Source organism: Passer montanus, unplaced genomic scaffold (assembly GCF_014805655.1).
Source record: "Passer montanus isolate IOZ18808 unplaced genomic scaffold, ASM1480565v1 scaffold69, whole genome shotgun sequence".
NCBI classification, from domain to species: Eukaryota; Metazoa; Chordata; class Aves; order Passeriformes; family Passeridae; genus Passer; species Passer montanus.
The window spans coordinates 3465791-3491009 of NW_024372036.1; the positions used below are offsets into that span (position 1 = coordinate 3465791).

General features: G+C 40.1%; 1 protein-coding gene across 2 annotated transcripts in view; it reads left to right on the plus strand.

The window, feature by feature from the left end:
• PDXK (pyridoxal kinase) overlaps positions 1–25219 on the plus strand; it is a 46524-nt gene that overhangs the window by 11885 nt on the left and 9420 nt on the right. For both annotated transcript variants that reach the window (XM_039729547.1, XM_039729546.1), the window contains exons 2-10: positions 7238–7292; positions 13784–13888; positions 16904–16987; positions 18666–18712; positions 19590–19675; positions 20502–20547; positions 23016–23127; positions 24089–24225; positions 24795–24861. In XM_039729547.1, coding sequence (XP_039585481.1) covers positions 7238–7292; positions 13784–13888; positions 16904–16987; positions 18666–18712; positions 19590–19675; positions 20502–20547; positions 23016–23127; positions 24089–24225; positions 24795–24861 — 739 coding nt within the window. The remainder of the gene's footprint in view (positions 1–7237; positions 7293–13783; positions 13889–16903; positions 16988–18665; positions 18713–19589; positions 19676–20501; positions 20548–23015; positions 23128–24088; positions 24226–24794; positions 24862–25219) is intronic.

A 25219-nucleotide genomic window follows, 5' to 3' on the forward strand; every position in this document is an offset into this window, starting at 1 on the left:
GTGTGCTTTAAATGATATAAATCCAGGTACTCCCCAATGCTTGGAAAGTATTACTGTCTTTTGAAGCTGAGGACTTTTTTTTTCTTTCTGTAGAGCTCCATGGCTTGCCATGTGCTGCCATTAATTTTTGAAAATTAGAGGCAACTTCACAGTGTGGTGATTAGAGGGCTGGATCATCTTTCTTACAAGGACAGGCTGAGGGAGCTGGGTGGTTTTGGTTCATTTGATGATGTGTGTTATACTTCCTCTTGGTTTTTTTTACTATTTTACTCCTACTTGAACTCATTTTACTTTTTACTCCTACTACTCTAACTCATCAGTCTGTTAGCATTTGTTGGCTCAAAGGAGGGGACATGCTTGGCTTGGGTGTTTCATCATTTGAATATTAATTAGAAGAAGAGTCATCCTTTTTCCATATAAGTTTTACTTGCAAGTATCTTGCTGCAAAGCAGAAAGGTTGAATTTAAGTGATATAATATTTAAGTGTTATAATACAAGGCTCCATTTATTTTGGGGACAACTGGATGCATGAAAGTCAAATCCTCCTTTCAGCACTGGAGTCTCAAAGGTTCTCTTCTCCTGATCAGCAGAACCTTGTTCCTTTTTACCTTTTAGCCATTTTTCTGTGCCCTTTTCCTGTCAAACTGTGTTTCCCTTAGAGATAAATTCATCATTTAGAGTTGTGATATTTTTACTTGGGGCACATTTGTAGCTCAGATAATAAAAAAACCAAGATGCCTTGTGTTCACAATAGAAGAATTTGTCTGAATGACTGGCTGAGCTTGATTTACTGCTTCAGCTACTGACACTTTTCCTGGATTTGTGGTTTACAGACTGTTTTGTTTGGGGACTCGTCTGAGAAAATTGGTTTTGATGTGTTCTGGAATGGTAAAGCTAACGTTTTCCAAAATTAAGAACTTTGAAGGACCTGAAGATTTTGGATGGAGGTCTTGCCTTCATTCCATGAAATGTAGATAACAAACTGTCACCATGCATCAGGAACATAAATACTGTGGAAGAAACAACTATGCAGCTCTACACAGGGTGGTTTTAAACAAACTTTGGCTTTTTTCCTTTTCTTACACTCTTCTGTTTTTTTTCCCTCTGCCTTTTCCTCATTCCAGATTTTTCCTCTAACTTGAGCTGCATTACTGCTTCATGGTTTTAATTTCAAACCTTAAAATGAAGTACCACTGGAAGCACAAAGCAAGTGCCCTAAGAGGGCAATATATACCAGTCATGTTGCAGAGTAGAGAGGTGGTTTTAATTGAATTTCATTCTTGCAGAACTAGGTCATTGTTCTCTAAGGTTGTTTAAATTAAGTACAAACTAAAGCATTCTAGTTAAATTGGTCCACTGGTCATTTAACAGCAAAGGATGTATTATTTTTACTGTCAAAGCTGGCATAGTTAATAGTGTAAACACAGGGTACCTCTGGGCTTTATCCTTAGAACAAGAACTTTATGCTGGCGAGCTGGTGGTGGTATTTTGTGTGATTTCACACACGGAGCTCCACAATGGATAAAACTGAGGTTTTTGTAGGTAATTGTGTCCCTGGAAGATGGAGTGACCCAGGCTGGAAGGGAGCTCGGGAGCCAATGGCTCAAAGCTTGGGGCAGCCCTGAGTTCAGCCCAGGCTGCTCTGGGGTTTATCCTCCTTGGTCTTGAAAACCTCCAATGACAGCAATTCCCAGAGCATCTCAGCCCCCTCTAAGCCTCCTCTCTCTGAATATGTGCATATAATGCATTGGAAATTGGAAAATATTTTTGTTGTTTTTTCTAACATTTAGTACCCTGAAAACCACTAAAACTCAGTTCAGTTCAGGTGTTTCTGTAATTCAAGTGACAGTTTTCTCACACACTTAGGAAATACAAGATATTTCTCTCTTAAAACAAAATAATACTTTTTTACTCCCCAAACTGCATACAAACAATGAAAAAAGGAGAATTTCTTGAGTGCTACAAAGTGTGTGACATTGGAAATATGCCTTTTTCCCCTGCAGGAGCATGGTAAAGCTGCAATGCAAATTTAAACAGAAGCAGTTCAGTAACAGCTTTTCACATTTCTCAGAGTAAATAAAATTATTAAATGAGAAATTGTATTAATATTTACTCTGAGGCAGAGCTAATCTTTGAAGTTAACAGTTTTCTGACTCAAGTGGTGTTAATAATCAGATCCCAGATAGGATTAGGAGGTAGAAATGAGTACTTTTATTTGTCTCCAGGCCATTGGTACATAATGTAGATTACACAAATATGAACATAAAAGTTGGCAATCATTAAAACTGAATTTCAGATGTTGCATTTGCTTCAAAATCTTCCTGCTCGTTTCTCTGTTGCTGCACTCACAATTTTCCATATTGTGAAATGGTTTTCTTCTTGGTTTTCAGCCTCTCTATTGCATAACAACTGAGGCTCTCCTCTGGAATATATTTGCAGTATTTGATGTTTAACAATCTTAGGCAATGGTTTGTCATGGTAATGAAGTAACACATTTCAGTGTTTATGCGGTTGAAATGTTTTCTGGAAGAAATGGGAAGAGAGACTGTAAATTTTAAACAAAGCTGTAATTAGCACAGTGGCAAAGTCCAAAGGGTTGCATGATTAGAGTGAACAATAACTGAGATCCAGCTGTTTATGTAATTTACACAATTCAAGACATTTTCTGTCTGTTTGGGCCTTTAGGTTGCTCCACTAGTGAAACAACTGCTATCTCTTCTAAAATTTTAAACCTGAAGGAGACTCATTTCTTGGCTTTTTATTTAAGGCATAATGGCTGGATATATAGGTTTAAATTACTTCAGTGCCTTTAGGAAAACTAGGCTGTCTATCTCTCTTTTCCAAAAGACCCAACACCTTTAGAGGTTGTCCATGTATTTTGAAGTCTCTTCCTTTCTGTGTGTTGATTTTTCCCTTGAGTATTTGCTATTTTTTGAGGTGCATTTGGGTGGTTCTCTAGACCACATCCCTGCCCTGGTCCCACTTTCTCTTTGCAAGGCTGGGAAAGCACTTGGGAGAATAACTGGATGAGATTTGTTCCTTCCCTTCAGTTACCTGCTGAATTTGATGTCATGAGCAATGTGCTTCTTGCTGATTGTTTCTTTTCACATGTTCTGCTCTGGTGTGTGTACTTGGATTTAGTCTTGCAAATATTTTTCTGAAATGTGTCACTCAGATCTGCCAGCCGAGCCTTCCAAGCACAGAACTCCTCCAGTTTTAATGTTTTGTGATTTAATTTTAGAAGTATAACAGTTCTGCCTTTTTTATTTGAAGGTACTTGAAAAATACATTGAATTTGCCCATTTTCCTTTAAGATTTCAGTTGCAAATATCACTGTATGATGTGATTCAAGCAACTATGGTTTGAGTCTTAGGAAGAGCAACATTTGACACGTGCTTAGACTGCAGGCTGAGAGATTTAGGATGGACTCAGCCACCTTTTTCCTTGGAAGAGCACTTACCATCCTCAGCCACACTGGCTTTGGGTTTAGATTTGCCCAAGGTTTCCTGTTCTGTGGGCAAATTATAACTACACAGAGTGAACAGCAGAGCATGGAAATTTGGAATTGTTCTCTCCTTTAGAGCCTGTGGGAGAGCAGATGATCCAGGTCAGGGCGTGTGTGTCCCTGGCAGCTGCAGCCCTGGGACACTTGCAGGGTGTCTGATGTCACCTCATTTCTCAAACCAGGGGCTGCAACATCACCACGGGACCCTTGCTGTAAGGAGCAGGGCGGGGAGCACAGGTATGGGCTAAAGCTGCTGTAGAAAAGCAAAAATTAAACATTAAAAGTGCATTTCTTCGTGTGTTCAGTCCTGATGCTGATCAAATACGACTTGTTCTGCCGCAGGCAAACTCCAAGGGGGGTGAGTCCTCAGTTTATTTACACAGAGGTACAAGGAACACATGTGTGTACACAAGCAAGAAATGTTATGTATTGAGTTTAATTCTGTTTTGAAATTTTTACTTTCTGGTAGTTTTCTGAAGAAAAGGTTTATTCTTACTGGTTTTTTACAGTAAGAAATTATTATCTGCTACTAAATACATATTTTCAGGTCATAGTTGCTGCTTTTCTGTGGAAATATGAGAGATTGACTCTATTTTTTTTTAGTATGATTTGTCTCATTCAATTAATTTGTTCTGATCTCAGTTTTCAAGGTCTGTACATAAAACCACAATGTATTTCTAATTAGTTAACTTACACTTAATATTTATTTAACCTCTGGTTTGAGCAGAAATTTTTAATTAATTTAAAAAACCCTCTAAACCGGTGCTTTTAGTTAGGTTTGCTCAAGGAATTAAAAGTTTGAGTATGTATTAAAAAGGATTAACAAGACATCTTTGGAACAAAATTCCCTTTGTAAGCAAGGAAAGTGTCCATCATTCAGTCCATCAGAAACTGTCTCTGATGTCCTTTAGGTGTGAAGAATGACAGTCACTAACACTGATTTTTAATTGTTGGTTGGAGGAAGAAAACAACATTTCCTTATCCACTGGAAACTATCAGGTTGTTAAAATGAATTATGCAAACCAAAATAAAGACAGTTTTTTCTCTAGTCCTAGAGGAGGTGATTGCTGTGAAAAGCTGCTTTTATCCCCTCAGTCTTGTTTTCAGGTTGTTTCCTTATCCACTGGAAACTATCAAGCTGTTAAAATTAATTATTCAAACCAAAATAAAGACATGTTTTTTTCTCTAGTCCTAGAAGAGGTGATTGCTGTGAAAAGCTGCTTTTATCCCCTCAGTCTTGTTTTCAGGTTGTCTTCTGGTGACTAAATTCTGTAGGACTTTTAAATGCAGTTTGCCTTGAAAACAAACACAACTTGGCTTATCATGGCTTCAACATTCTTTTTGATTATTCTGCTACTAATGCTAAGCCTAGGGCTTAGTAAGCACCTTTATAAAAGGAAATGCTTTGGAGTAACTGTGAGTTATTTTAAGGGTTGAATCAGGTTTCAAAATTAGGTGTGTTAGATTTCAGTCATACATGTTTATTCAAAACAAAACTTTGGAGGAAGCTGGAAACTGTGACAGAGTAGACCAATACCAGTAAGTGATTTTTACTGAGACCTTGAAAGGGTTTTTTTAGCCTGTTTTGGACTGATGAGAAAAGTGAGAATATCAAGGTCCCTTGCAGAATTTGAGCTGTCTGTGGCTTTTCATCCACTCTCCAAAGCATTTTATTTACTGTTTTAGCAAGTGTACAGCCAAGCTACCCTGGCACCTGTCTGTCTCCAAGAGAGGTGGCCTCCCTTCTACTTTTCCATCTTTTGCTTGAAGCAGATTAACTGGCCAAAACAACCCAAAAATCCCTAATCCTGTGGAAAACCTGGCTGAGAAATCAGATGATAACTGGTGCTGGGGAAAACACAACAGAAGGTCTGCTCGTTTTGGTGTCCATCATCTGGGACAGTGCTGACCAGTGTTGTAGGGCTGCCCTGCCTGCAGCAGTTGTGTCTGATCTCCTTCCCTAAAGCACTGAGTGAAAACCTGATTAGTCAGTAAATCACTGTAAGTGTGTTCTGTAGTCTCAGGGGTTAAGTAGTTGGAGGGACATGATCTGAATACTGCAGAGAAATGAATTAATTCACAGTTATTGCCAAGTTACTTGAAGGAAGTAACAACTTAGGTCTGTTCATTACAGGGAAGGGAATTGAGTATGGGGTGACAGTCTGGTTAGAGGCCATATTCCCTTTTATTTGCTTGAAAAGCATGTCCAAACACCAAGGTTAAGGTCATAACAGTGTTGTCATGTTCCCAGCTGTTCGGTTTCTCGGACTTTAAAATAAAATTCACCAAGGTGAAACAAGAACCTGGGAGGTGCATAGGTGCTGAGCTTAATTTGAACCTGGTCAGGTTGAGGTAACCCACCATTCTGTGTACCACCAATCCAAAATTACTTTGCTTTCTGGTGAGGAAGGAACAGAAACCTTTATTAACTATTGAAATAAAAGATTTATTCTACAAAGACCTGTGTGGACGTGAGCTGTGAAACAGCAGAAGAGAAGCACCTGCAGGCTGAAGGAACAACCTGTCACAGCACGTAGCTTCATCCTGTAGCCAGGTATTGGAATGGGGGCTTATCACAGGGAAGGTACAGGCACAGGAAAAGCCTGATGTCACCAGACATCCAGAAGGGTTTTAATCTGTGAGAAGGAGTTGCCTTCACGACAGAAAGGGAGAGGCGTGAGTCTGCCTGGAAAACGTGACTGGAAAAGCTTTATTTGCTCACTCCCCCCTCCCAGCAAATTGCCTGAAAGGGGATCATGCACAGTGGTGCATCATTCCTCTTATCTCCCAGTGTGACTCACTGAGCCATACATAGCAGCACTTCTTTTGAGGAGATTTCTTACTCAGAGCAAGCTGGATGTGGAAACAAAGACTCGGCTGTCAGACTGTTAATGTCACTTTTGCATTAGAATTCCTTGCGTGACACATAAAAATGTCTAAAAATGGCTTGACTAGCAGTGCCTGTCTGTATTAAACAGGTATTGTCAGGTTAAAAATCCTCGTTAGTTTTCTCCTGATTGGATGCTCTTATTTCCATATGATTTATATATTTTTGGGCAACAAGAATATTTGTTGATTGCACCAGGAAATTATTGGGTATTTCAGTATTTGGATTGCTGGTAATGCAATGTAGCAGGTGGCTTTCAGAGAATGCTTTAGGCTTTTTTGTTCTGTGTTTGTTCCTCCCTTTATTTCCCAATCATACCCCAAATTAATTCTTTGTGACTTCTTTCTATTCCCTTTCAATTGTAAAGGAACTGGTTGTGACATCCAAGTATGGCTTGTAGTATTGATCCCTTTTAAGATCTCTCTGTCCTCCTTTTAGCAAAATTGGTTTTCTGGAATGCCAACAGCATCATCCCTCCATATTGTGCATTAATTTAGTACCTTGTACTTCTTTTCATGCCAAGAAAGGCCAGCCAAGGCTTTCTTCAAGGTTTCAGTGCTTGCTGCTGGAGCAGCCTCTCTGGCCTTATCCCCAGATGAACTCCAGCCTGAGCATCCTGAGCTGTGTTTTTCTGGTGCTGTTGCCAGTGGCACTTTTTTTCCCCATTTGTTGCAGTAGTCGAGCACTGTGCTGTTTGTTTATGTTGCATATTTGTTGACTCAGCTCCCAGGATTTTTTGTAAGTATGCACTGGAAATCCAGGAGTTCTTCCCCGTGTTTTATGATGTGGGTAATGTATTAACAAAGTTGTGTTAGTAAAATAAATATTCCTGTGTTCTGTTACAGGTTTTGGGATTTGAAGTTGACACGGTGAACTCTGTCCAGTTTTCCAACCACACAGGTAAAATTTTACAGATCCACTCCACAGTCACTGAACTCACTCAGCATGGGGCTCACCTCATCCCATGGTGGTGGAGAGGACATTGGTCTCATGTAAAGATATAAGACTCTCTGGGAGCCACAAACCACTTAAAGAGGACATTGGTCTTATTGGTCTCACATTTTGACAATATAGGATAGAAATGTAATTTTCATGTTTTGATTCAAATCTCTCAGAAACCTGAATATGGGAGTAAAGCATTGATTTGATGGATGTGGCAATGTCCATTTCTGCCCTTCAGAGTGTGAGTTTCTTTTGTTAGGTAGTAATTAATTAAGTCAGATAGTGAAATAATACAAATATAGCCATTTACACAGCTAGGCATGTGAATAAGGGAGTCTTCAAAATGGTTTGCTGTGAATGATGGGCTCTATGAGAGTCACAGTCACATAGTCACCAACCCAAACATCAGAAAAATACTGAAGCAGATGCAATGTTTCCTCACTATGTGCCCATCCAGGGACTATTAAGTATCCCAAAATGTCATTTTGGTGGGAAGAAAGGCCTTAATACTTTTTAATACCTTGTATTTTTATTTAAGCTCTAAGCCTGAACGCAATGCACTCACCTAATATGTTCAGACTTCCTAATACTCAGTGCTAGAAGACTTGGTTTTTTAAAATAAAGCTGAAATTTATGTTTATTTTAGTCGCACTCACCTAATATGTTCAGACTGCCTAATACTCACAGTGCTAGAAGACTTGGTTTTTTAAAATAAAGCTGAAATTTATGTTTATTTTAGTAATACCTTTCACCCATAAAGGAGTTCCAAGTGACTGGCTATTTTTGGATCAGTGGAGACTCATGTGCTGTCTTGGTGGTGGCAGGTTGTTTGAGAGCAGAGCTACTCTAGATAGAGAAAAATCTATAGGTGTCTTCAGAAAATAATCTGGGAGCAAATTCTGGCTTCAGCATCTTGGAAAAGAGCAAAAGTTGTTTCTGACAAAGAAAATGAAGGCAAAAGTTGAGGTACTTTTCTAGTATCTCTACAGGTGCAGCTCTATTAATAAACTGCTAATTTGGAAACAGATCAGACTCTGTTCATGCAGCTTTCAAAAGGCTGTAAGATGACTATCATGGAGGGAATTTAGTGTCACCTTGGGAAGAAAAAATTAATATTTCAAAGGTGGCTTGGAAGCTATCTCTGCTTGTTGAGGAAGGGCACAGAAAAGGTAATAATTAAACAAGGGAATGAGGCCTTTCCTGGCTTAGACAAAAATCTGCTTATTTTGCTTGCACCCTTTGGCACAGTACAAAGGTTCCCTTGTGTTTTTCAAAGATAGTTAGGTGTGAGTTCTGTTTATTTACATAATTTATTTAGTTTTGGAGTTTGGGATTTTCAGTCGTTTAGTTTCAATAACTGGGTAAAACTGTTGTAATTAATCTTCCAGAAATTAAGCAATTTTTTCATGTCAAATGATTTGACACTTGAAATGCATGAGCACGTGTTGTTTGATGTTTTCTGTTTCAAGATTAAATCAGCCTGATAGGGCACTGCAAGAGCTTAATAGAGGTTTTATTGACCATAAACTAAATGTGTCTGAAGGTGGGAAAATTACATTACCAGTAGGGTGACCAGGTTCTTAAAACAAAAAAAGATTATTTTAAATTTGTTTTTAATGATATCACAGCTAAGGAAAGGTTACCAGTGTTTCATTCAAGGTTTGGCAGACAGTGGAAGGAACACTAAATTTGTGGTTCCTCCACCCACATGAAGACCGAAATGACCATACTAAACCCAAAAATATCTCAAATATCACATGTCTTTAAAGTACTGGAACTACTCCTGATGTTTAGGAGGCACTTATTTTTTTGGTTTTTGTTATGGGTTTTGGGTTGGTTTTTTTTTGGGGGGGGGGGGGTGTGGTTGTTGTAGTTTTGTTTGTTTGGGGGGTTATTTGTTTGGTTTGGGTTTTGGGTTTTTTGTTTGTTTGGTTTGGTTTTTTTGTGTGTTTTTTGTGTGTTTTTTGTTTGTTTGTTTTTTAACTGAATCTGTTACAAAATCCCAAAGTTTGCCACACAACCTCATGGTTTTGGGAAGCAGAGCTTGTGTCTGGCACTGTCCTGCACTACACAGGCACGGTGTGCTGGGTGAGTGGGTGAAGGTAACTTGGTTTTCCTATAAAAATAAAATTTTACAAGAACCACTTCTGTCTTCATCGTTAAAGCTGGAGGACAAACTCCTCCTTCAAAATCTGGCTGTGAACTTTAGTTTCTGGAAGAATGCCAGAGGAGCACAGGTGAAAGAATGTGTGGGGTTTGGACATGGTATGCTTTCTTTCCTTCTTCCCCTGTTGTAAATTTGGAACTAGCAGCAAATAAAACGCAGAGAGATTTTATGACTAACAGACTTTGGTGAATCATTATTGCTCTTTTTTTGCCCTGTCTACAAATTAGTAAGATACCACAGGCCTCTTTCTGCTGACTCCTGCTCAGAAAATGCAGCTTTCTTTAGTCTCTGATAATCCCGAAATTTGGAAAATGTGCTTTGAATCAGTGCCCCTGGGAGAAGAGTTTGTCATGTTGCTTCGTGAGGAACTTCAGTGATTAGAGTGACTCACACTTGAGTGGCATCATGCTTCACACACAAATTAAAGAAGCTGTCATGCAGCCTATTAAGACTGTGCTCTTTATCTTATATTAATATACTCTTTGCAGAAGCATCACCTCATATGATGTGCAAAAATAAAAATCTAGATTTATTTTTAATTGTAGAATTTATTTTTTTGGGGGGTGCATTTTAATTCTTCCAGCTTTGTTTCTCATTGGTAGATTAATTTTAAGCAATAATGTGCTTACTCTGCCATCCAAATCCTACCTTTGAAACAGCTCTGGAACAAATAGCCTGGGGTTTTTTCTGTTACTTCTCCTTTTATTCTTGAGCACGTTTGACTTCCACTTAGTGGGTGTGTAGTAGGTGGCTGGGCTGGCTGGTAGGTCTAACACATGAGAAATTACAATTATATCTTGATGTGATTGTGCATAGTCTGCCCACCCAGGTGATTCATTCACCCCTGTGTGTGCAGGGCAGAAAGAAAAGATCTCCACTTGTGCCTGACACTGGTAACATTTTACTCCCACTCTGTGACCTGCTATAAAAAAATCCACTGGGGAATTTGGTACTTAATTTCTGGTTTTGTTGAAGGCCTCCTGGTGGCTACAGATGAGCCACGTGTTCAGACCAGGTTGTCTGCTGGAGCATGCAATGTGAATTTTGTGACACAACTGAGCCCAGACTGCCTGTCCATCATGAACCTTAAACAGCACAACTTTCTTCCTTTTTCCCATGTGAAATTCTTTGTTACTGGAATCACTTGGAATAGTTTTGCAGGGAGCACCACAGGAAGAACTCAAACCTCAGAACAGAATGTTCTGGGTTGGAAAACAAAGCAATCGTACATGCTGTGCTAAACTAAAATGGTAGCTTGTTTTTCCTTTGCTGTGTTGGTCAGTTGGAGTTTTTTATTCCTTCTGATATGCCTGATACTTTCATTCTCTTTCATCCCTGTTTTTGAAAGTAATTAAGAAGATTATTCCAATACATTCCAAAGGGGGGAAAAAAAAGGAGAGGAAGGCAAGTACATTAATTCATCTTGGGGAAGTATTAGCTGCCTCTCTTGGTTGTGTTTTTTGTTACTTTATTTATTTTTCGTACCAATGAGCCAGGACATTTCCTTGGAGACTTATGAATGTGTTCATCATTTTAGTGACATGAGGTGTTGTATCTCACTTGTCATTGCCTTATCTCCTAAAAGCAAATAGGTAGCAGGTAATTGCAATAAAAGCTAATAACCCAGGCAGAAGGGGTGTAAGGTTATTTAAATGTTTATGTTCATCTGTGTGTTTAAAATTATTACAGACGTGGGAGACTAATGCAGTCTGAGCCAGGTGGGGTTTTGAAGAGCTGTGTCATGATCTGCAGTGCTCTCTCTGCTCTCTCAGAGCAGCACTGAGGGGAATTATTTGGTGATTTTGTACCCAAAATAAGGAAGACTCAGTTTTCTTCCTTTCTGCCTTTCCCCGTTCAAGACAGCCCCTCTTCCTGGGACCCCATCCTGCAGTTCATGAAACCCTTTCCGAACATGAGTAACTGGCTTTTTCTCCTCTCTTCCTGCTTTTTGGTGTTACATTCTGCCAGGAAAGTAGGATAAATGCAGGGTCATGGGGTTTGCCCCTTCTGTTTGTCATGTTACGTGAAATTACCCTGGGGAAAGGGCATAGGGGGGTTCTCATCTTGCTGCCAGTTTTGATTTGGTTTGATTATTATGTGAGCATAATTCAGTTCCTAGTGACATCACAGCTCTCTGCAGCTCCACTGAAGGCATTCCCTTTTCTTTTTTTTAATGTCTCAGTAGCTGGGGCTTCCCTGAGAGCTTCCCTGGGGCTTTGTTTTTATCTTTGGCTGTTGTGTGGTTAGACTTTAGATTGTATTACACATTACCAGGTCATGAAAAGGATCCTTAAGTTACCTGTGGAAGTCACTGCTGCAGAGCTCAGTGTCCCTACCCCGTGTGGGCAACACCAGCTCCAGTGATAAGCTGGGCTGCTGCCTAAAGCTGAGTTTTTTATTTATTTCTCTCCCTCAGTTCAGGATCAGTGTAAGATGAACCCTGTGCACTGACCATTTAAGACAGCTTGACACGGGAAGGCGAACTTTTGGTTAAGTAGTGAATTTGCAGAGTCTTTGCAGGAATGGCTCCTGAAAGCATCCAGGTTGCCTGGGCCATCTGTAATAGTTATTTTTATGGCCATGTCTAAGGTAAATATCATCATTTTTTGCCTTGATTGTGGGTGAAAAGTGCACCCAGTTTCCTTGGTGGCCCCAATGGAAGGACTCTGTTGTGTCCCTTTACTGGCTTTTCAGTGCTACAGCCTGGGGGAGAGGAGAGCACAGATTATTTCTGTGTGATGCTGCAGATGTGACACAACAAATATCTGCATTTGTGTTAAAAAGACCAAACCCTGGATTTACATACACTCAGGGGTTCTTCAGAACAGCAATCCCTTACTTTGTCCCTTTCTTCAGAGGGGCTTTGTGAGCAGCATTTTCCTGGGAGGGAGAGGTGGTGGCTGATGTGAGTCAGGCCCCCAGCCAGCTGGCAGCGAGTTGTGCTTTGGAGGCTTGGCCTTTGTGTGCTGAGGAGAGCAAAGTGATCCATCTGCTCACCATACCGTGAGTCTGCTTGCATTCACAAGAAGGAGAACTGAAAAATGTGCTTATCCCAGGCTCTAGACACCTTTTGGCAGTCACTCTAAGAAGTCAGTTTACAGTGATAATCAAAGCCAACAGTTTTCATCACAGAATTTTCTAACTGCAAGAGCAAAGTTAAAACAAACGAAATACCATTGTCTTTACACAGGGGAGGTATGGGAGAAGATACCTCACTTAACCTTTCATTTTTCCTAATTCCAGTTAATAAAAATATAATCTTTTTAACAAACTGTGAATTTATGGAGATGGAAAGAGTTCAATTGTGGATGCCTCATCCAGTATCCTGGAGGAAGCCCCATCCTTACGTACAAAGGAGTGATTGGTGCATCCAGATGGGCAGGCTTTGATGACAAGGTGCAAGGTGCATTTACATTTTTCAACAAATGTTTAGATTCTGTTAAGGGAGATACTTTTTATTTTCCTTGGAACTGGCTGCCATGGACCTTGGTCCACTGTTTTCTGAAATCAGTTGAGTTTATCCCAAGTCACTTCCACCTTCTATCTGCTTCTCAGCTGAGCATATTTGCTTGCAATTCTTAGAGATCATTCAAGGATATATGGAGTATATGGATATTATTTATCTGTTTGTAGTGTCTTTCTGCTACTCATCTCCTCCTCCAGGATCCTCAGCACTGAAGCTGTGCTATTTTTGGAAGAAACTCTGTCAGGTGACCCTGTACATTTAAATACCATCCATGGCAGTGTGCTGCTGTGGTCACTCTGTTTGTGACATGCAGGTCCCACTGGATGCTTTATCTGATGGGTGCAGGCCTCTGTCCAGACAGATCTATAAGCCTATTAAGATTGTCATCTAACTGTCAATATTTCCCTTTTTTATATATAGTACAAGATAACAAAAATAGATTACACTGACACCCTCCTCCAGTGAAGTCTAAAGCATACGTTTTTCCTCCTCCACACAGGAAAGGGATAGTTGCTGAAGCTCCATGGGAAACCTTGCAGGAGCTTGTGTGTGCTCAGCTTGATTTGCTGGTGAGCAGACACTCTCAGACTGCAGTGTAGGCACTCCAGTTCCTTTGGGAGGCAGAGGTGCTAAGGAGAAGCTGAGCACACAACCTGTTCTGCTGACAGCAGCTTTCATTCAGCAGCAGCATTTCACAGGAGAGGAGGTGAAAATCCTTCCAGTGCTGATTCTGGGTGTTGTCCCTCCACGTGTCTCACCTGTGTGATCTGAAAGAGAAGATCCATCTCTTGAGATGCCCTGGTGTTTGCTTTGCAGGCTATGCCCACTGGAAGGGCCAGGTGTTGAATTCAGATGAGCTGCACGAGCTCTACGAAGGACTGAAGCTGAACAAGGTCAACCGCTACGATTATGTGCTCACAGGTAAGAGGAGCTCGTTCCCTGCAGTTCCCAGCAGGTGTAAACAGGGCTGAAGAAATGTAAAACATATCCCTCCTTGCTGCAAGCCAGGCAATTAAAATTTCAGCTGTATGTTACAGTCTGAACTGGCTGGTGCTGTTTAGTTCGGAGCAGCCAGAGTTCCCCAGCTGGGAGGCTGTAACTGGGGAGGTAAATTGATCCCCTTGTATCATTTACAGACTTGTACAGGCCAGGCATGTACAGCCTCACTTGATATTTTGGGAGTGCCTCTGTTGGAACAATGGATGTGGAATGTCAGAATATTATTTTTTTATTTATTGGGAAGGCATGAGTTTAACCCTTTCGCCTAAGTCTGCAGTACTTGCATTCTACAGCATGATTTTATAAACAGTTGTCTTGATTTTTTTTTCCTGTCCTTGATTTTTTTTACTTGATCTTTAAGGCTTAGTGCTTTGGACATTGATCAGAGTCTTGGGTCTTGGTTTTGACTGTCACATACCTTCTTTTTTTGCTGTTGTTACTGTGTAGGTCATCTCAGTGAATACATTTTTGCAGTGTTATCCTGTGCTTTTATTACGTACTAAGTGTTTATAAATACAGGCAAAGAACTTCTTGTAGAACACTTCATAGAAAGGAGAGATTCTACAAAAAGTTTTTGCTAAAAATTTCTTCTCACTCAGTTCCTGCTTCTCAAAAGTAGGTTATTGATCAGATTTCACCTCAGTAAGAGCTGTGCATCTGGTTTGGATAACAGTATCAATTTCTTACAGCAGTGAACAGGGGCTTTTTAAAGGTAAGCAGAAATACATCACCAGATTGGGTTGATTTCATGGCTTCCACCTGTAGGAAAGTTCTTTATACACAGGGAAAACTGGAAATTTTAAGTGGGTGGGTTATGACTCCAAAGCAGTCATTCTGGCTTAAAGGGTGTGCCATGTCCAAAGAGTTACTGTCAGGGTTTTGTCAAGGAATGTCTCCAAAATAAGGGAGACTGAAAGCAAATAGATTGAACTAAGGTTAAGAAATCAATTTTGACATAAATGGGTTCTTTGTTATTGAGAAATAGATAAACAACCTTTCTTTCCTGGAAGAAATTCATACAGAGCACATTTCCAGAAAAAGCACACTGTATTGTAGGAATTTTCAGGAGATGTTAGTGTGCAAAATGTATAAATAATAATTGAGTATTCTTTTAGCAGAAATGTTCCTTTTTTATTTCACTTCCAGCTCTTGGAAAATACCTCTACTCCTTTCTTATCACTGGCAAAATGGATGTAAGAGATTAAAAGTGGTAGAATAAAAATAGAAATCTTCAGCAAAAAATGAATTTGGGAGAAAAAGGGATTATTTATTAATAAAAGTCTTTTAAAATAGGATTTTTGTGTGTTCAAGTTTATTTTAAAATCTCATTTGCTGCAGCCATTTTCAGTATGAACAAAAAGAAGACATGGGTGGAAAGAGCAGTAATTTCTGAACATCTAATAACACTTATTGTGTTTTAGTCTTCACCTGCACTGTGGCTGAACTTAAAACCCCTTTTTTTTTCATTCAGGACCAAAAGTCAGATTTTTCTCTTCAAACAGACTTTCACTATAGTGCACAACTACTCTGTACCTCAAACAAGCTGGATATGATTATTTAAACACTGAAAAGGAATTTATCAGCAGGTGGGGTTTGACTGTTAATTGTCTGATGATTGCAGATATCTCAGCTGAGATTAAAATTATTATCTTTAGGCCATTTAGTAACAAAGTAACACTCCCTGGACTTTTTGTGACAGTTAGTTATTTTAGATCTTCTTGTATTTGTTTCATTTACAGGAAGACACTCGAGATAAATTGCAGTTCAGTGTAACAGTTTTAAACACCTCTGTCAGTGATGTACAGTACTATTTTCAGTATTATTATTTACTCACTATTATTATTATTATTATTAAACTCAGTATTATTTTCCAGCCAGTCTGCCATCACAGGTCATTTTAAAAAAAATCTTTGCTTGACTCTTTTGACTGATTGTCAGCATTTCATGGATAAAATCTAGCATTTTGGAAAAAAAAAATATTTCCCATTTCTCTGCAGCATCCAAGAATTGATCAATTTTTCAAGTTTAAAAAAAAATCTCCAAAATCTATTTTTAATGTGCTTTAAAATATTTTATTAGAGTGGACATTTCCAAGGACATTGAAAGATGCTACCTTGCTAAAAGTAATAGTATTAAATCAGAGAATCACTAAATATGCTGAGTTGGAAGGGACTCACAAATATTGAGTCCAGCTCCTGGCTTTGCCCAGCACCATCCTCAAGAAATGAACTACAATAAATAAAAATCAAATTGATAATTAATTAATGTTGTAATTAAAGTTAATACATAAATACATAAATTAAGGAACATCTATAAAATTTAAAAACTAGTGATTAAATAAGAATATTGTGGTGCTAGCATTGTGCTAGGGGCCTTGAAATACAGTAAAACTTATTTCCAGCTTATTTCACTCCTAAGCCTGAAAAAGAGGAACTTCATTTTGGAAATTGCTCTAAAATTATCAAGGTTAAATCTCTATTGCATTATTGTGTTGGACTCTATCAGCATGAACACTATTAATAATAAAAAATTGCTTCAAAACAGAGTATAATAACAGTATATGGTATTTTAAAAAACTTCTGTTTACTGCATGAAAAATAATACTGATCAAAATATTGGTTTTATTAAAGGGAATGTTTTTTCCTTCTAGCCTGACCTTTGTTCATATATGTTCAAGCATTTTGAAGTTATATGAGCCTTTCCTATACAACATTCCTAGTAAATGGATTTTTAAGGTTATATTTGCAGTTGTGCTGTCTGAATTTGTATTCCAACCTGTTATTCCTGAATCAACTACTGAAATGTCTCTGTTCTAAAAATGCATTTATCCAAAGAATGAGAAGTGTGCAGTATTCCTGTCTAAAACTAAAACCAGCAAAAGTGTTCATGAAATTGGACTTCAAAGGTGTCTTCTTTTTTTTTTTTTTTCCCTGAAAGGGTATACAAGAGACACATCATTTCTTGCAATGGTGGTGGATATTGTCCAGGAGTTGAAGCAACAGAATTCTAACCTCGTGTATGGTAAGGATGTGCATTAGAATCCTTTCTGCTTCCTCACTGGGTGTGCTCATCATTTGCACATTTTAGGATGGAAACACTGTTTTGGTGTTACACAACACTTCTGGTCTGTCTGGAGCCAGCTGGGCCCCCAGTGATGTTTCATTTCAGCTTTAGGTGGTCAGGGAGTTGGGTTTTTATCTCTGTGTTTGCTGCCTTTCCTGTGGCTCTTGCTTTATGCCATCCAAAGGAGAGTGTGCCTTGAGGACTGGTTGTCTGTATCCAGGAAAAAATAAAAATCCCAGCTGCTGCTGCTGCTGCAGATAGTTCAGAGGCTGTGTGTGCTGGCAGATGAAGCCTCTCCTTGATTTCCAAGTCAGCCAGAGCAGGAGAGGCTCTCCCATGGTTGCATGTAACATCCCAGAAATGTCCTGCTTTGCCTCATGAGTTTCATGATTTACCTTGAACTCCAGGGCTTTTTTAGCTCTACTGCTTTTAATATTCCCTAGGACTATCCAGGGAGCAAGAGGCTCCAGCAGCTGTTGTCACTAATATGTCACATCAGGCTTCAGCCTGGGAGAAAAGATTTGTTCCCTTCCCTTCCTTCCTCTCCTGAGTGTTTCAGGAGTTTTGAACACAACCAGCATAGGCTTGAATTGAGCAAAGCTTTCAGAGTGATAGGGCAGGGTCAGTGAGGATTTAGTGGGATAAAAAGCTGGGAATGATGGTTTGAGCTGTCATCTTCAGGCTCTGTGAACAGGCTCTAGAGTGATTGGCAGGATTTGCAGGGTGTTGTATTGAGCAGTGATACCTGACTTGAAATTAACAAAGCACAGGTCTTAATTAGCAAAATGTAGCAGAGAAATCTTGTCTGTGTTTTGTTGCTTTTTAGCCTTTATTTACACTATTGGATTGTCAAATTGTTCATAGCCTTGGGTGAAAGCTAAAGGCTCTTTTGGAATATGAACAGAAAGAGACATCTCACTGTAGAACAGGAAGGAAGTGGTCAGGTGGTGAGATCACAGCGAGGCTTCTAAAGATCCTGGATGTTTAATAAATAGATTCTAACGTAAAGAAAATATTTTTAAAATGTAAAACAAATTGCCCTCTTTTTACTCATAGAAACTTCCTGAAATACTGACATTGATTCGATATCTTTGGATTTGTGCTGCTTTTTGATCTTGCTTAAAGATCTTTTAGTACAATGAACAATGTTCCTTTTTGAAGTGCAATGCTAGGCTGTTTCCACCCTCACTGAGGACACTTGGAGTGTGTTGTTAGTACTGCTGGTGATCCAGAACCTGTGCCAAACATGTCTTAATATCATTACACCAGCTACTTTGGCATGAATTGTCTTATTGTTTATTATAATACTTTCTTTATTTAATACACACACAGTGTTTTGGTGTGTATATTTGGAATATATTTTTTCACACTAAAAGTAAAACTAGGACTCTTTTACAGAGCTGTTAGCTTCTCCCATGTTTCTCCTCTCCATACTAAAATTCCAGACAACTTTTTAAGACACATGACCTACTCTTTCAAACAAGATACAAATTTCAGTGTGCTACAAGAGCTGTGAGAGTGTGTAAACTTGGAGGTGCTCAGTGCTGTTCTTTAGCCACTACTATTACCTAAAATGTTTCCCTCACAACAGGGTCTTTATAACAGTACCCTATTTCTAAACCTACATTTTTTCCAGTGTGTGATCCAGTGATGGGTGACAAGTGGAATGGAGAAGGCTCTATGGTGAGTATTCTTCTGCTTGGATTCTCTGTGTAGTGAATGTTTGTAATATAAAGATGTATAAAGATTTATTATTTTTTAAACAAAAAATAAAGGTGCTTTACCTAAGTGTGGCTTTGGATCCCAACACCAAGTAAGTTTGTACTTAAATTTCTTGGTTGAATGAAATTGGTATCTGGAAAGAATGACAGCTGCCAGCCCTGGGATTATTTCTGGCTCCCTCCTGAGACAGCAGAGGGTATACAGACCCTGTCCACAGGAAAATATCCCCCTGCTCCCCATCCTTGTCTCTCTGGATGTCTCTCATCATCTGTCCAGAGCTGTGTTCTGGCTGGTAGCCTGGCTGCCACTGTCAGTCATCCTGGGAACTGACACAGCCCTGGAACCTAAATGAAGATGGCTTATTCCATGTGGGATCTGACAGCTGCTGGGCTCTGGGCTGGGATCAGGGACAGAAAGGTCCCATGTGCCAATACCAGGCTGCACACTGACAAAAAAACCATTCCTTTTTGATCAAAAATTTTTAAAAACAGTTTGGTTTGAAGGTAAGGCCATGAATGAGCTGGGACACTGTATTCCTAATGCTGCTGTGTCACCTTGGTGAGAAAGAACTTGAAAGTTCTTCACCCAGGCATCATTTCCTGTTAATGCTGCCAGTTTAGGTCCATCTGCTTAAAAATGGTGCTTTCCATCAGCTCCAGGGAGGAAAGGGCTGACTGTGACAGTGTCCCCAGCTGGAGGATGCTCTGCCACTGCAGCTGCAGAGCTTGGAGCTGTCAGGTCATTCAGTGGCAGCAGGAGTGGTGGCTGAGGGGAGGAGAGCTGCAGTCCCACATCTCAGACACTGCTGACAACTTCTGACACTGTTTCTTCTCCCCAGTATGTGCCCAAGGATCTCCTGCCAGTCTACAGGGACAAAGTGGTACCTGTTGCAGATATAATCACTCCTAACCAGTTTGAGGCTGAGTAAGTGCTTATTTCTTTTTCTAGCCAAATAAGTTGTGGAAAAAAGCAGGAAACACTGATACCCCTTAATTTTGTTTGTCTCAATATAGTGTCTTATGTATGTATATGTTGGGTTTTGGGTCTTAGCTGTTAGTTTTAAGTGGTGTTTTGCAGATGACCTCAATTGCTGCATGTTGAAACCAATAAAAAACCCAGGAGTTATGTGAGGAAAAGATTCTTCTTGTTTTCTTCAGTGTCTCATTTTCATGATTATTTCTTGTTATCACCAGAGGCCTGTTTCTTGGACAGGTTAAAAAAGTACCTTCCCCATCCTTACCCATTGCTATGAACATTTTTATTATGTGCCACAATATCAGAACTGACATAGTTTGGTTCAAATTCCTTCTCTCCCCCCACCAAAAAAAAAAAAAAAATAGATTCAGAATTACCACCATGGCAACATCTCAGGGGAGCCAAGAATTTAAATGCCTCCTGCCTGTCCTGTCTACACAGTTGTGACTCTTTGGTCAGGAGATAATCTCTGGTGGTGCAGCACTGGCTGTGCCCTTAAGGGCAGGGAGCAGCTACATGGGAGAGGGAGAGAAAACACTTGTGAGGGAATGTTTGTGATGCAGGGATCTCTGGAGGAGGCAGGGTGGGACTGGTGTGAGTGCACTGTGTGTCTGTGCACGTAGCAAACACTGAGGTGTCTGCTCCAGCAGACCGTGGAGCTACAGATGGGTTTGGCCTGTTTGATGCAGTCCCAGCTTTCCTCCTCTGAGAGGACAAGCAGACAGTGACTGCCTGGAGAATTCTTGCTCTTTTAAGGTTTCTGTTTCATTCTCAGGTTACTCACAGGCAGGAAGATTTACACAGAAAAGGATGCACTGGAGGTAAGTGGGCAAAGGGTGGGGTGTGTGACATCTCTCTCTGCATTCCTGCCTGCAGTGCTGCAGTTTGCCTTCAGCCTTGGAGTCACTTTGGCCTCTGTCCTTAGCATGTGCTTATCATTAAAGCTTGTACACTTCAGGCACAAAAGATTTCCTGTTTTAGTGTCAGAATTCCAAAGAAACTTCTCCAAAAGAGCTCCAGATAAAGGGATTACATTGGTAGTGAGTACATCTCTCTGAACTTGCTTTCTGCAGTGGAGGAGGAGTGGCAGCAGCACACATGGCAAATACCCAGACACTGCCAGCTCTGTGGATTTTATTTTTTTGGGGTGAAAACCACAGGGGACCCCAGGCATTAGGAACCTGTTTGGGGCTCTGCTGTCCACATTCAGCATTGCTGAGTGTGAGGACAGCTTTCCTCATTCTCCCAGATAAATCCACAGCATTGACAGCTGCTGTCATTGCCATATGGAGCTGATAGATGGCCTGCAAATATATTGCATGGAGGTGTAATGATTTGCCCTTTCACACAAAGTGAAGAAAATAAAAACCTGTAGGCATAGGGCTTGGTGGACAAAATAGAAATACAGTTTTATTGATGTCTTGAGAAGGGCTGAGCTCTTTGTTTTGTTGGCTGCTCAAGTGCTTTCATAATGGACTGATGTAATTCCCTCCAGTTTGGTTTTGAACTTCAAAAGAACACACAATCTTTAAACAAGCAGCAGCTGCAGTGGCACCCTGGAGAGTAGCTGGGGGTCTGTCAGCCCAAATGTTTGTTGTTTTTTTGCTGTAGCAACGTCAGACAACACGGGTTGGTCACCATCCCTTCACAGCAGGAAGCAGCTACAGAGATCTCATCTCTTTGAATTTCCACTGCCCCCAGTTCTACATTACCCCCCTGAGCTGGGTGAGGGTGGTGAGCTGTGCTTCATGCCAATAACAGCAACCTGCAACTCACTTCTTCTGCTCTCATCTCACCAGTGGAACCAGTCTTGAGAAGAACATAATTAGCTGAGCAGCCATTAGTTCTAAATTTGCATATTTCAGCTGCAAACATGAGTTGCAAGTGCTAAACAGTTTTGCCAGTTAGTCTTCTGACTGATTCATACCATAGCTCTGATTTGTGATGGGCTTTAAAAAAATCTCTCCAAAGAGATGGAATTATACTTAGAAATGGAAACATTTTTAAAGAAGTTGTTTGCAGGATATTTTAATCTGTCTGTCTTTCCAGCTACATCTCATATATGGGTCAGAGTAACAATCCATGCTGAAATTAGTCCCTTTTGAAGGTGGTAGGAATTCTGGCATTGATTCCCATGATTTCATGCTTGCCTTAACAAGACCTGTGATGACAGTAGTGTCTTCTTCCATAAAATTAATTATGATGTAATATTAATGTAGAAAGGACTAAGTCCTACAACTAGAGACAGTGGAGATTAGGGTCCTGGTGAGTTGTGACTGAGGAATGAAACTTAGTTTAATATTCCTGCACAGACTGATTGTGTCAGTGTGTGCTGGTGGATTTACTGCTTCTGCAAAACCCAGCTGCTGTCTGTGCAAAGCTGAAGAAACTTGGAGGCTTAGACAAGAAAGAAAAGCAATAAAGTATTAAAAAATAGCAGAAATAATCCTTATCATTCAGCTGCTCATGAGTCATAGCTAGCCTGAGAGGGTTTTTAGTTAAACTCTTCTGGGAGAATTAATATTTTATCCATGTTTTATATTAACTCATTATTGAAGTCATTATTTTTTCTGTGAAATCAAAATCACTTCTGTCTGAAACAACCAATTGTGATGTCAGAAGCAGATTATTAATGAGTTTAAGTGAGGAACACACAGAGTGGAAATACATCTGCAAAGGTATATAATTTACAGCTGTCGTTTGGGGGTTGAAACAGAATGAGAAAAGAAGATTGAGATAGACACACTTCTGCTCTGTTTTAGGTTTTCTAAGTTTTAGTAACTCTAAAAGTAGTAGCTAAACAAGATTTCATGACCTGGAGTTGCTGGCTTTCTAGAAAATGCTTCAAGATGCCAGATGAGGTGCACATGTCTGTATATTTATTCTCTTATTCTTTTGACAATATGTTCTGAAAACATGATGCAGGCAAAATTCTCATCACAGCTGAAACAGAGTATTTTTTCCAGAGGAGCATCCAAAGATAACACAAACAAAATGCTTGTATATTTTAACAAGTGTGTACATTTAAATGTGTATATTTTGATTCCCCTAGTTCAGTTAAATGTGGATGTTTTGATTCCCCTAGTTCAGTTAAATGTGGATGTTTTGATTCCCCTAGTTCAAAGTAATGCCCCTAATTCAGGTGGATTATTTGAATAGAGACTGGTTTTTTTTCTCTTTACAAAAAATGCCAAAATAAGGTGTTTGTTAAAAACCCTCAGACCTATGAATGAAAGTTTAATGCAGAGATATTGCAGTCACTGATACCTGCCTTTTTGCACACTGAAAGGTGATGGATATGCTCCATGCCATGGGACCAGAGACTGTGGTGATCACAAGCTCAGATCTACAGGCACCTCTAGGAAATGACTACCTGATTGCTCTGGGAAGCCACAGAAAAAGTAAGTGGAGATCTCCTTCCTTACCTGTGCTCCCTTTTCACCTGTCAGTGCTTGCAGTTGCTCCTTGAAGAAGTAGTTCCATCTGCATGGAAGGAGCACAGATTCCTGAGTGAGCCCCTTGTCCTGCAGTAGTATCAGGAGTGGTGAGACTGGGGCTGCTCCAGAGGGAGAACAAGAGCTGAGTGTGATCATAACCCTGGCAGGGCTCTGTCCCCACCCATGGGACCTGAACAAGGTCAGCAGGACAGAGGGGTGGTGGCAGACAGGTCCCAGTGACAGTCCAGAGTCAGGGAGGCAGACAGGTCTGAGATTAATCTGAAAATTCAGTGGGTACATCAGGACAGCAGGGCTGTGCACAGGAATATCTGCACCATATCTCTGCTGCCCTGGCCTGAGCTTCCATGCAGCTCCTGGGCAGAGGAGGAGGATGCCCTAGGCAAGGTTTGTTGGCACTCTCACAGCCCCTGGTACTGACCCTGGCAGTAAGGGTATAAAACAGGAACTTGGCAAGTTTGAATGCTTTTCTGAAAATTCACTCTGTCCTTCCTGTTAGCAGATTGTTCCTCCCTTGATAGGTTATAAAATACCCTCCTGCTTCTCCTCCATGTCCCCTTCTGTGCTGTCACCAGGATCCACTGTGTGTTCAGACTGTCACACAATGATTCCACCTGAGAAGGACACAGTTATGAGGGATGAAAAATGAAGGTGGTAGCTTCCTCCTCCCTCTTAAATGAAGTATGTACAGTATAGAAGTTGTAAATGTTGTCCCAAGCTGGCCAAGTTTTGGAAGGCTGTGCCTTTTAAAAGAGCTGGTACAAAGTTTACAATTCTCCTTTATGTTCCAAACAGCAAAGGAATTCAAATCTGATGATGACTTTTAAAAAGATTTCTTTTCAAATTCTATTTATTGCTATTGTATTGGTGGCTGGGTGTGTCACTTAACTGTGGATCTGTGTTGTAGCTAAAGCAGATGGTACCAGGATAACACAAAGAATTCGAGTGGAGTCTCCCAAAGTGGATGCTGTCTTTGTGGGAACAGGAGACTTGTTTGCTGCTATGCTTCTGGCATGGACACACAAGCACCCAAACAATTTGAAGGTGGGGGAGAAGTTACACATCTCTCTGCAAGTTTGGACCTTGTTTCTCCTGAGTTTTTTTTTAAAAGCTTCTGATCTGTGACATTATTTAAATACTGTCTTGTGTTTTTGTCTTGTTTTGGCATTTTGTTTCCTCACCTCAGAGAAAAAGCCACAGAGTTTCCCTTTGGCCAAAAGGGACATTAAACAGTCACATTTCAGTTAGATTGATTTTGTAATTTTGCCAAATAAGATGTTGTTCTTTCTAGAGAGACAGGCTGCATCCATGTTTACAGTTACATTTTTTATCTTCACTTTGTAACAAGCACTGAAAATCATTTCTCAAATCAATTTTTCTGTTTCTTTCCCTTAAGGACATAGAGTCCTTGATAAAGTTATGATTTTTTATACCTGTTTGGGGACAATTAAGTAAAATTTTTTTTCCCCAAACTCTGCATTGCATAGTTGTCATCATGTTTGTTTTCACATTTTCTTCTTAATAGCAGTGTTTTTGAAATAATATTAATTCATATTAAGTAATATTAAAGTAGGTAGCTGAAGTTTCACTGAACCCTAAATATGTTGTTGCAGGTGGCATGTGAAAAGACTGTGTCAGCCATGCAGCACGTTCTGCAAAGGACCATTAAGAGTGCAAAAGGTAAATTCATCCAGACCTTGTTCCCATGTTCTGGCTGCGTTGGCATCAGAAGAAATATTTAAGGAGTTTTATTTTTCTTTTTCTCCTGACTAAAGGCATCCCCTCACTGCAGAGGCAGGCAGAGAATTTACAGAATGAGAGCTTGGTGGTAGTTTTGTCTGCATGTTCCTGCTGTGTCCTCCAGGGCCATTTTTGACCAGAGCTGACTGCAGATGTCACTGTTTAGCTTGTGCTGGGTGACAGCCGTGCTGACTGTGCCTGAGTCAGCTCTGCGAAACCAGCAGAACTCAGGGAGCTGCTGAGTGTGTTGTGCCAAAGAGCTCTTGCTTCAGTGTAGATCACCCACTGTCCCTCTGAA